Consider the following 12,777-nt stretch of genomic DNA (forward strand, 5'->3'; position numbering starts at 1 on the left):
ATGGGCAGGCACCGGGAATTGAATCTGGGTCTCTGGCATGGCAGGCGATGACTCTGCCTATTGAGCCACTGTGACCTGCCCTCCCAATATATTTTGAGAAGAAAGATATAATAAAAATGTTTTTTCCCCCTCATAAAGCCTGTTCTCACTATAGACACTCATGCACATATTAAGTTTTTGCTTTTAAGAAATCAGGCTAGCAATAGTGCCTTCTCTAAAACATAGTCTCTTACATCGGAATGTAAAAGAAATACATTGAATAATTAAATACCTTCTTACTTCCAGCTGCTTCTCACCGAAACTCCTTTCCCTCAGATTGGCAATTCTTAAAATCAGTTATTTCTCAGTTTAATTCCAACTTACTGGTAGTATTTAAATATTTGAAACAATAGTCTTAAAATATCCTGCCAGTAGGTTAGAAAGTTCCCTATATGATTCTGAGTGCCATCCCAACTAAGAACTGTTTCCTTTGTAAAGAACCAAATTGAGTAATATACAACAAAAATGGATATCTTCAAACATTACGAGTCAAGTTGCTAAATTTAGTTTATTATTTAAAAAATCAGATTTCTCATGTGTCTTCTTTTATAGGGTTTGTAATGCTAGCTGACATGGGTGCAGTTCTCAATTTGTTTTTCTGTTTGTTTTAAAGAAAATTAATGCAAAACTTCATGAAGGAGTATGTCAGCACTGTAAAGAAGTTCTTGAATGGCGTGTAAAATACAGCAAATACAAAGCGTTATCTAAGCCTAAAAAATGGTGAGTTGACAATTTTCTCTCTTACCTTACTAGTGATATGCATCATAGTTTATTATTTCATTCCCAAAATGTCAGTGTGCCCAAAGAAATATTAACAAAAATGGAGAAAAAAATTCCTGTTTTCCCATGTAGAATTTCAGTCTTGCATGCTGATCTTGCTTTGTGAAGACAGTCAGATTGAAAAAGTGAATTTGTCATTCCATGTCCTATTCTTCCATAAATAAATAATGTACCTTATTCATAAAAGTTGGGTTGGGGGAGGAAGAGAAAGTTTGTTTTACAAAATTCTATCTTACACTGAGAAGGTATCAATCCTTAACACAGAATATCTTTACAGTTCTTAAAAGGAGTCTGGCCTCTGACTCACAAAAATGACTGAAATGGCTTAGGTTGAATATTCTAAATAAATCCCTAGATTGATAATTTAGAATGTTATTCATTTAGAGATTTGAGTCTAAGTGAAAAGATCCTAAGCTTTGTTTCTTCATCTCTTCCTTCCTAATCCTTCCTCTCTATTCTGGAAGCTGTTTTGTCAGCTTTATTTATCCTGGCACTGTTCCTTTACATCCTTTACCTCAGCTGAATGACTGTATTGGAGGGTAATTGCTGTATGGAAGAGGGAAGTGATTATTTTAAATATAAAAATTGCATTAATTTATGCAATATTCTTTTTACTTATAGGTTTTACCTGGGAGGTCTATATAGTATCCATTTAGAACACATTTGCTCATTGTTCCTTTATTTTCCTTTTAGCTATTCAGTAGTTGCATCTTCCTTTATAGAAGCCAATTTTACTCAAAGCTTGGAAGATCAGTGTAATTAGTAAATATAATATAAATCTTTAGTGTTCATGCCTATTGAAAAATTATGTCAATCTTTTTGTGAATCTGAAATTCAAACTGTATGATAATTTGTTACTTGAGAATGTTTAATGGCTTTGAATGTTTTAATTTAGGCAGTTTATTTTGCCTCAGAGGCTGAATTTTAATACTGTGTAAGTCCTGCTTTCAACTTATATAGATTTACATTTTAAGGATCAACAGAAAATTTATGCTTTGAAAAATTTTGAAGTTATTTTTAGAAGACAGAAAAAAGGAATTGTTATTTAAACAATTCAGAAAACAATGTTTTATGAAAGGTAAAAACTTTAAGGATAGACCTAATTTCAACTTTTTCGATTTTTTTTAATTACCCCTTAAGAGCAGAATTTTTAGTATTTATTATGCTATAGTTAACCTACTCTTTTAAGTAGTTATATAACTTTCTCTCTTTTATCTTTAGTATTTTCTTCCCCAAAGAAAACACTTTAAAACAAATCTAGTTGGTTTTATGCTCACTGGCCAAAATTAGTGGTAGGGAAATTTGGCAGGTGTTTGCACTATCCAGTTTTGGATTTTCTTTGGATAAATTAACTGTGTTCTCCACTACGATAATCCTGTTCTTTGAGCTATAAACCCTTATAGTTTTGGAATATTATTATTATAATAATAATAAAAACTATTAATAGGCCTAATATAAGATTTGTACTTTTCTCAATAGTATTAGCAAGTTTTTCTTTCTATTAAGGTATTTTGAGATTTTATCATTTATCTTCATTTTCTCTTGATAGCATTATTTCCTAAAATAATTTGAAGCATAGTAAAAAAAATTCTTGCAGCCATAGCATATATATATATTTTTTTCACATGGGTAGGCACCAGAAATCGAACCCGGGTCTCCAGCGTGGCAGATGAGAACTCTGACTACTGAGCCACTGTGGCCTGCTCCAGCCATAGCATTTTTTTTAATTAATTTATTTTTTATTTATGATCTATAACTACATACAAACATTCTTATCGTATTTCTTGTTATATAATCAGTAACTCGCACTAACATCACATAGTTGTATATCCATTATCATGATCATTTCTTAGAACATCTGCATCAATTCAGAAAAAGCAATAAAAAGAAAACAGAAAAAAATTCATACATACCATACCCATTACCCCTCCCCTTCACCGATCGCCAGCATTTCAATCTACTAAATTTTATAGCATTTTAATATATTAGCATTATATAAACATTTCTGCCTTATCCATTTTTGCATTTTAATCTTTTATCTTTAATATGTGCTAATCCTAATGTTACTCTTCATTACAAAGTGTACAGTGTGTAAAAAATCATGTCAATAATTATAAATTTTCTAGCTGCTGGATTTTGCTGTAGAATTACTTAGGAAGGTACCTAATTGGCCTCGAATATCATGAATTTCAGAATTGTTCTGAACACATGATATACATTAGGCATTTGGAATGCCTAACTTTCAAAAATCCAATCCAGGATTGAGAGGGTTGTAGGCATTATAACTCACCTGTATCCACCTTAGTTTCTCTGCAGATTAAGAGTTGACCAACATTTTAAGTGATTTGAATCAGTTGGTGAAAGATGCTGATGGTGACATTACTTGTTTTGAAATTTTAAATGTTTGTCCAAGCTCATCACCTTTAAATTAAGTTTGTCCTTTGTTAGGATTTGTATGACAAATTTACATTGATACTAGATGTATCTTTACATAAAGATTCATTTTTCCTGGACCTTGAATGTTTCCTTGGTTAAAATGTTGAGTTGACTTTCACTTGAATAGATTTCTTTTGCCACAAAATAGGTAACCAAATGGTGTGCATAAATAAAGGTTAAGCAGAACATAAAATGTAGAAGGATGGGCGGCTTCTAAGTGATATTTCTTTTGGAGTCAAGTTATAATATTTGAATGCTGGGAAAGTTAAAGACTTTCTGTCCCATTTGTTTGACATGTGAATCACCAAAAAAAACCTCATAAAATTAGCAAATTCTTTGGTCTCTGAAATCTGATACTAAAAATTAGATCCAAGGAAAAAGAGTTTGACATCTAAACTCTTCAGATTTATCTGCTTCCATCACACAAAGCAAAAATTATACTGTTTGTACTGGGCAGAAAATTTTTCATCTTTCCATTTTTTTCTTTTTGAGTGAAGTGATGTTGTAAGACTTTTGTAAACATGTTCTTTATGGCAGTCTCTCCCACTTAATAAAAGCAACTCTGGACCATCCCCTAAGAGTTTTTAGAAGAGAATAATTGCTCTAATTTGAGTTGGAAAAGATGGATGAACTGAAAATTATATATTTGCTAGAGGGGGATGGGATGATGGCCATGAGAGGAAAGAAGAGTGAAACCTTACCGCCTAATAGTGATGAAAAATTGTTACTGGTACTCTCTTTGATATGATAAGGTAATTTTAAATACCACTGCATACTCAAAGCTTTAGGTTTTTATAGAAATGAAATGAAGGGCTCACAAAGATAATGTTCACTTTTCATGATATCTCTATAAAAATGCTAAAATGACCTGCCACCCTTGTTTAATACCATGCTGTATAATCAGAAGTCAGCACAATCAATACCAGGATCCCAGCTTCCCTACCCATTTCAACTCATGTCTCTTTCCATTGAGTACCTGCTACTCCCTGGTGAAGGGCTGCTATAGTGCTACCAACATCTTCCCTTGACACCTGAGTGTCACAATCATCATTGGACCTGAATAAAAGGATTCAAACTTTAAGATAACTGATACATGTAAGAATTGTGGTTCCAGTCAAGTATAAGTCCTTTTGTAAGAAATTCTTTTTTTAAGTGCCCTGTTTTTAACTTTTGAATAAAAGCCCCAACGATAATTTAAAACTATTTGTTACCATCCCTCATCCCTCCCAAGCCATCCATGAACACTGTAAACCTTGGGTATGAATGTGAATTATTGGAATACTAAGAGATTTATAAAATAAAATAATTCTTAAAGAAAGAAGAAATACTGATATTTTGTATTTAAAAATCATTTATAGATATTTGTATTACTATTCAAGTATTAGAGCATATGTATAGTTAAAAGACTGTCTCCCCTTCCTTGAGTAATGCAAGGCAAGAAATGAAATGGGCTCAGAGGGATTAAACATTTTGCCAAACAGTAAAGCTAGTAAAGCAGATGGAGTTAGGACTCAACTGCAAATTGACCTGACTCCAAAACCCTTATTTTCCAATTCTCCCATAGGGATTTCTCCATATTTTATCATATATTAAAAAAAAAAATCCTTCTTCACCTGAACTTGATACTGTATTAATTTTTATAGAAGTCATCTGTGTTATCTGTGGTGAGTTGTCTAATGCTGAGTATATAACCCTGTTTATTTTATTTTTAAAAATGCATGTATCTGTAGAAAGATGGACATTTTGGCATCTAATGAGAAAAGGCCAAGAATGTTGCTAAACATCCTACAGTGCATAAGATAGTCCACACAAATAATTATCCATTCCAAAATGTCAGTAGGGCCTTGGTTGAGAAACCCTTCTCTAGGCAGGATCAAGCCACTGTAATTCCCTATATATTTTAGTTGAATAGTTTTCACATTTTTTTGAATGTAGAATTCCTGACTAAAACCAAAGCTTACCCAGGAATCCAGTGAATACAACAAGCTAAAACAGAACTGTCCTGAATGGGGAGAAGGGGGCCCAAGCCAGAAATGCTGCAAGATAAATGTTCACTGAAGGTAGCTTTCATCATAAAAATATTTCAGATGAACAAGGGAAGAACTGGTGTAATGGACCTTGGCACCAACATTGCTCTAGGGATCTGTGGCATAATAGCATCATCTCATATGGTTGCTTTACTTAAAAAACTGTTTCTTTTTCATTAAAAAATCACTCCCTTGGCCCTTACATCTAGGTGTTTAGTACCTTCTGATTGATAAGTTTTTAACTTATCATCTCTATTGAATCTCACCTCCTTGTCTAGGAACTGGCTTTCCAGGAAGTCATAGAGATTAGTCTGTATTGGCAGACCCCAGGGCATACAGATCCAGAATGTGCCGGTTCAGGTTCTTCTCTAGAGCCACAGCAGCTCCCATGGTGTTAAGGGTTTGTTGTGTTTTTTTTTCTCTTTTGACTTTTTTTTATTATATAGTATAACGTGTACAAAGCAAAGAAATAAAAAAGCAAGAGTTTTCAAAGCACTCTTCAACAGTTGGTTACAGCATAGATCCCAGAGTTTGTCATGGTACCTTACAATCCTCTCATGTTTTTCCTTCTAGCTGCTCCAGAATAGAGAAGGCTAGAGGGCTTAAAATACTTTTTTATCATCACAATCAACTTTTTTTTCCTTCTTTTTTTGTGAACAATAACATATATACAAAAAAGCTGTAAATTTCAAAGCACAGCACCACAATTAGTTGTAGAACATATTTCAGACTTTGATATGAGTTACAATTTCACAATTTTAGCCTTTACGTATAGTTGCTCTAAAATATTGGAGATTAAAAGAGATAACAGTTTAATGATTCAGCATTCATATTTATTTGTTAAGTCCTATTTTCTCTGTATAACTCCACCATCACCTTTGATCTTTCAGTACCTCTCTTTGGGGTTGTTTGGGCTATGGCAATTCAAAATTTTTGATATTGGAAGGGTCTGTCACTAATATGGGGTAGGGAGATGGAACTATCTGATGGTCTGGAGAGGCTGGGCTAGGTTTCAGGACTTTTCTGAACTAGGAACCCATCTGGAGGTTGTAGATTTCTGAAAAGTTACTCTAGTGCCTGGAACCCTTGTGAAATCTTATGTATTGCCCTAGGTGTTCTTTAGGATTGGCTGGAATGGTCATGGTTGGGGGGGTTGGCAGGTTATAATAGGTAGCAAGGTCTGCCTAAAGGTTGCATAAGAGCAACCTCCAGAGTAGCCTCTTGACTCTATTTGAACTCTCTCTGCCACTGATACTTTATTAATTACACTTCTTTTCCCCCTTTTGGTCAGGATGTAATTGCTGATCCCACAGTGCCAGGTCTGGATTCATACTGGGAGTCCTCTCCCGTGTCGCCTTGGAGACTTTCACCCCTGGACGTCATGTCCCATGTAGGAGGTAGAGCAATGATTTCACTTGCAAAGTTGGGCTTAGAGAGACCAAGGCCACATCTGAGCAACAACGGAGGTCCTCCAGAAGTAACTCTTAGGCAGGCCTATAGGTAGTCTAAGCTTCTCTGCTACGTACATAAGCTTCACAAGAGTAAGCCTCATGATCAAGGGCGTGGCCTGTTGTTTGGGTGTCCCTAAAGTTTGACACAGTATCAGGGGATTAACTGATGATAAGGTTTAATAGTTCCATATTCATTTTCCCCTCCCGCAGGGGACTTTGCAAATACTTTTTGATTATCTGCTCAATATACTCTAAGATGTTTCCAGGCATTACAATAAATTATACAGAATTAAAAGACCTCTTTCTTATTCTGTGCTTCCTGTGTTACAGTTGTTCAAATGAGCTATACAGATAGATTGAATTAGATTATGCACTACAGAAAATTTCAGTTCTAGATCAAATAAACCCTTCTTCGGTGTAAAGGGTTTTATCTTACTCATCTTGGGACAGCTTCTGCGTGTCCTGTAAGAGGGTGCAGCTGCCGTGCTGGTTTTGCATCCTCAAGAATGCTCAGCACCCTAACACTTCTCTTTAGCCAACTCTGGGTGAAATGGTCTACATGATTCAGGGCCACATCACCAAGGTTTAAATAGAAGTCCAGAGAAGGAGGTATAGGAGGGCTATAGATGGAGGTTGACCAGGCAGTTGAAGGAAGCCTCCACTTCAATGAAATAATTCTGATGCAACTGACATCTCATGAATGGTCAACAATGAGCAGCTAAACATGTACAAAAATTGGTGTTAGCTGGTCCCAGAAGCAGGGGATGGCCAAGAAGGTGGTCTTAGGAGGTTGCAACTGGAAAGTAAGTCGGAAGTTCTGAGCTAAAGAGGTGAGTATATTCCCCAGGACTGTTCTGTTCAAACACTTTTGAAGGAAGAGTCAGATACCTGTGACCTCAGGGCATACTGTCTCTCTTTTCCCTTTTAAAATTATCTCTGCATCTCATCTGATCCCTGCTCAAATACTTCTCTTGGCCCAGAGTTTAATAAACAGTGATTTTTAAGAGTCTAATTGTGATTGTGAGCCAAGATGGTGTCTTAGCAAGGTGTGGGATTTAGTTTGTCCTCCAGAGCAGCTAGTAAATAGCCAGGAACAGTACTGAACAACTTCTGGGGCCATGTCAGTAACTGGACACACAGCGTACCCCAATCTGAACCAGCTGGACTGGCTGTGAGCTCCCCCAGAACCATGAATTCCCCAAGCAGTGGCGGCTGGTGTCCCTCTCCCACAGGCCGCTTTTCAGAGAGAAAAGGAAAGGGACTTTACTAACAGCAGGGGCTGAGCACAACAAAACTCAAATTGTGGGATTAATTAACAAATTCTGACTACTAAAAATAGGCCCCCAGCTCAGCTGAACCTCGAGTAAAAGCAGAGGTTGCTGGTTTTTGCCCTGGCACAGAGGGGCAGAGCTGACAGAAAAAGAAAAAAGAACAAAAACAGATGGTTTTTTGGATCTGAAAAGGTCTGGGTCCTGCATGAAAGGAGGGGGCACATAGGACCTGGTACAGAGCAATGTACCAACTTAAGCTCTTGATTGGCAAACTCAAGGAACTGGGTCCAGCTCTGAAAAGGATTTTCTTTTTCTCTTTTGTGGCTGTGTTTCTACGGATTGATTACTCTTTGGATATAACTGCAAGGCTTCTCGGGCTCCGCTGCCCCAGGCATAGGCAGAATTAAGCTTGTTTGAGAGCTGGTCTGGAGCCTGTGCCTTCCCCAGGAGAGGGGTGGGGCCCAGCTCAGGTGGAATCCCTCCCTCAAGGAATTCAGACCCCAGGGTCTGGAAAAGTGAAGCAATTAATGCCAGCCTACAACCTCTCCTCTGTCTCCATCATACCCCCAGCAGAGAGACTCTGCTGAAGTTAAAGGTACCACATCACCTTATGCTGGTGGGACCTTCAGGCAGAAAAGTGCCACATACTGGGCAAGATAAGAAAAACGCAAAGTCCAGAGACTTCGTAGTAAGGTTTTTTAATCTGCTCGGTCTCACCCTCAGGGAAAACTGGTGCAGGTAACTCTTTCCTCCTGGGGGGAGGCCAGTTTGGTCTGGGAAAATCTGACTGGGGTCTATAATACCTAAGTCGACCCTACTAAGAGGTAGGGGAAAGGCACCATACAGACAGGGCAAGAAACAAAAAAACAAGAACTAAAAAATTCTCATCTATTAAACAAAACCTGAGCTAGAGGTCTGGAATAAGCTGAACTGCATGTCAAAGAACAGACAGACAACAAAGTCATCCAGCAAGAAAATCCTAGGTAAAAAAAAAAAAAGTGAACAGAGTCTGCAGAATAAACTAATGAAGGTAATTAAATGCATAGACACCAGCAAAAAATAATGAATCATACTAGGAAAATAGAAGATATGGCCCAGTTAAAGGAACAAACTAACAATTCAAATGAGATACAGGAGTTGAAACATTTAATTAAGAATGTTCAAACAGAATGGAAAACCTCATCAAAAATCAAATCAGTGAATTGAGTGAGGATATAAAGAAGACAAGGAATGAACAAAAAGAAGAAATCAAAAGTTTGAAAAACAAATCACAGAACTTATGGGAATGAAAGGCACAGTAGAAGAGATGAAAAGAACAATGGAAGCCTACAATGTCAGATTTCAAGAGGCAGAAGATAGGATTAGTGACCTGGAGAGTGGGACATCTGAAATCCAACAAGCAAAAGAAAATATAGCAAAAGAATCGAAAAATATGAGCAGGGATGCAGGGAACTGAATGACAACATGAAGTGCATGAATGTATGTGTTGTGGGTGTCCCAGAAGGAGAAGAGAAGGGAAAAGGAGGAGAAAAACTAATGGAGGAAATTATCACTTAAAATTTCCCTACTCTTATGAAAGACTTAAAATTACAGATCCAAGAAGTCAGCATACCCCAAATAGAATAGATCCAAATAGATGTACTCCAAGACACTTACTAATCAGAATGTCAGATGTTGAAGAAAAAGAGAGACTCTTGAAAGCAGCACGAGAAAAACAATCCATCACATACAAGGGAAGCCCAATAAGACTATAGGTAGATTTCTCAGCAGAAACCATGGAGGCGAGAAGATGGTGGGATGATATATTTAAGATACTAAAAGAGAAGAACTGCCAACCAAGAATTCTATATCCAGCAAAATTGTCTTCAAAAATAAGGGAGAAATTAAAACATTTGCAGGCAAAAGTTCACTGAGAGAATTTGTGACCAAGAAACTAGCTCTGCAAAAAATACTAAAGGGAGCACTAGAGACAGATAAGAAAAGACAGGAGAGAGAGGTGTGGAGAAGAGTATAGAAATGAAGACTATCAGTAAAGGTAAAAAAGAAGAAAAATTAGATATGACATATAAAATCCAAAAGGCAAAATGGTAGAAGAAAGTACTGCCTGTACAATAATAACATGTCGAATGTTGATGGATTCAACTCCCCAATCAAAAGACGTAGACTGGCAGAATACGTTAAAAAACAAGACCCATATATATGCTGTCTATAGGAAACACATCTTAGACCCAGGGATAAACATAGGTTGAAAGTGAAGGGTTGGGAAAAGATCTTCCATGCAAATAACAATCAGAAAAGAGCAGGAGTAGCTATACTAATATCCAACAAATAAGACTTGAAATGTAAAACAGTTAAAAGAGACAAAGAAGGATACTATATATTAATAAAAGGAACAATTCAATAATAAGACATAACAATCATAAACATTTATGCACAGTCAGAATGCTCCAAAATACATGAGGCAAACACTGAAAACACTGAAAAGAGAAATAGGCACATCTACCATAATAGTTGGAGACTCAATTGCCCACTCTCATCAATGGACAGAACATCTAGACAGAGGATCAATAAAGAAACAGAGAATTTGAGTAATACAATAAATGAGCTAGACTTAACAGACATATGTAGAACATTACACCTCACAACAGTAAAATACACCTTTTTCTCAAGTGCTCATCGGTGATTCTCAAGGATAGACCATAATCTGGGTCACAAAGCAATTCTCAATAAATCGAAAAAGATTGAGATTGATACAGGCATAAAGACAGATATATTGACCAATGGAATCGAATAGAGTGTTCAGATAGACCCTCTCATCTATGGACAATTGATCTTCGATAAGGCAGTCAAGCCAACTCACCTGGGACAGAACAGTCTCTTCAATAAATGGTGCCTAGAGAACTGGATATCCATATGCAAAAGACTGAAAGAGGAACCATATCTCACACCTTATACAAAAATTAACTCAAAATGGATCAAAGACATAAACATTAGATCTAAGATCATAAAACTGTTGGAAGAAAATGTAGGGAAATATAAATCTTATACTAAGATGAGTCTTCCTAGACCTTATACCCAAAGCAAGAGCATTGAAGAAAGAAATGAATAAATGGGAACTCCTCAAAATTAAACACTTTTGCACATCAAAGAACTTTGTCAAGAAAGTGAAAAGACAGCTTACACAATGGTAGACAGTATTTGGAAACAACATATCTGATAAAGGTCTAGTATCCAGAATTTATAAAGAGATTGTTCAACTCAACAACAAAAAGACAGCCAACCCAGTTGCAAAATGAGCAAAAGACTTGAACAGACACTTCTCAGAAGAGGAAATACAAATGGCCAAAAGGTACATGAAGAGATGCTCAACTTCTCCGACTATTAGAGAAATGCAAATCAAAACTGCAATGAGGTATCATCTCACACCCACCAGAATGGCCATTATCAATAAAACTGAAAATGACAAGTGCTGGAGAGGATGTGGAGAAAGAGGCACACGTATCCACTGTTGCAGGGAATGTCAAATGGTACAACCACTGTGGAAGGCAGTTTGGCAGTTCCTCAAAAAGCTAAATATAGAATTGCCATATGACCCAGCATTACCATTGCTAGGTATCTACTCAGACGACATGAGGGCAAGGACACAAACGGATATTTGCACACCAATGTTTATAGCAGTGTTATTTACAATTGCGAAGAGATGGAAATAGCCCAAATGTCCATCAAGAGAACAATGGCTAAGCAAGCTGTGGTATATACATATGATGGAATATTATGCAGCAGTAAGACAGAATAAAACATGAAGCCTGTAACAACATGGATGCACCTTAAGGACATTATGCTGAGTGAGATTAGCTAGAAACAAAAGAACAAATATACTGTATGGTCTCACTGATACAAATTAACATTAATGAATGGTCTTGGAGAATTTCAGTTGGTAACAGAGACCATCAGGAGATAGAAATAGGGTAGACATTGGGTAATTGGAGCTGAAGGGGTACAGATTGTGCAACAGGACTGATAGAAAAAATTCAGAAATGGATAGCACAATACTACCTGTATTACAGGTAGTAATATTGTATTGTATTGTAATACAATAATGTTAGAACACTGAATGAAACTAATGTGAGAATGATAGAGGAAGGAGGCCGGGGGGCACAAATGAAATCAGAAGAAAGGTAGATGATAAAGACTCTGATGGTATAATCTAGGAATGCCTAGAGTATATAACGATAGTGACTAAATGTGCAAATTTAAAAATGTTTCTGCATGAGGAAGAACAAAGAAATGTCAATAATGCATGGTTTTGAAAATAGATGGTAATTAAGATTTTAAAACTTTAACGTATGTGTGAGACAAGCAAAAAAAAATGTTTATTTGGTACAAAATTTATATTTTGATAGTGCAGTTCCTAATCTAACTTATGTGGACAGTGTAATCGAACTCCATAGTACTTGGAACCTTGCGTAGGGCACGAGATTCTGTAGTCTTGTCCAGAGTGATGCCCAGATAAATCCCAGAGTGATTTGAACGTGAATAGGGAAGTATTTACAAAAAGTCCCCTAAGGGGAATGATGAGAAAGGGGGAAAATTCAACTTCCCCAAGTCAAGAATTCTTGATATTTTCACAGGCAGTGAGGATAGCCAAAGCAGTAGGCCAAATCTCCAATCTTGGGGTTTGTTCATATGGAACTTAATCCCACAAAGGATAGGCTAGGCCTACTTAAAATTAGGCCTTAGTGTCACCCCCAAGAGAACCTATTCTGTTGCTCA

At 36.6% G+C, this 12,777-nt stretch overlaps 1 protein-coding gene across 4 annotated transcripts in view; it reads left to right on the forward strand.

Annotated features, from left to right (window-relative positions):
• C2H9orf85 (chromosome 2 C9orf85 homolog) overlaps positions 1-12,777 on the forward strand; it is a 69,268-nt gene that overhangs the window by 42,284 nt on the left and 14,207 nt on the right. For all 4 annotated transcript variants that reach the window (XM_077148424.1, XM_077148425.1, XM_077148426.1 and 1 more), the window contains one exon: positions 653-759. In XM_077148424.1, the coding sequence (XP_077004539.1) occupies positions 653-759 (107 nt within the window). The remainder of the gene's footprint in view (positions 1-652; positions 760-12,777) is intronic.

The sequence above is a fragment of the Tamandua tetradactyla genome, chromosome 2, assembly GCF_023851605.1.
Source record: "Tamandua tetradactyla isolate mTamTet1 chromosome 2, mTamTet1.pri, whole genome shotgun sequence".
Classification (NCBI taxonomy): domain Eukaryota; kingdom Metazoa; phylum Chordata; class Mammalia; order Pilosa; family Myrmecophagidae; genus Tamandua; species Tamandua tetradactyla.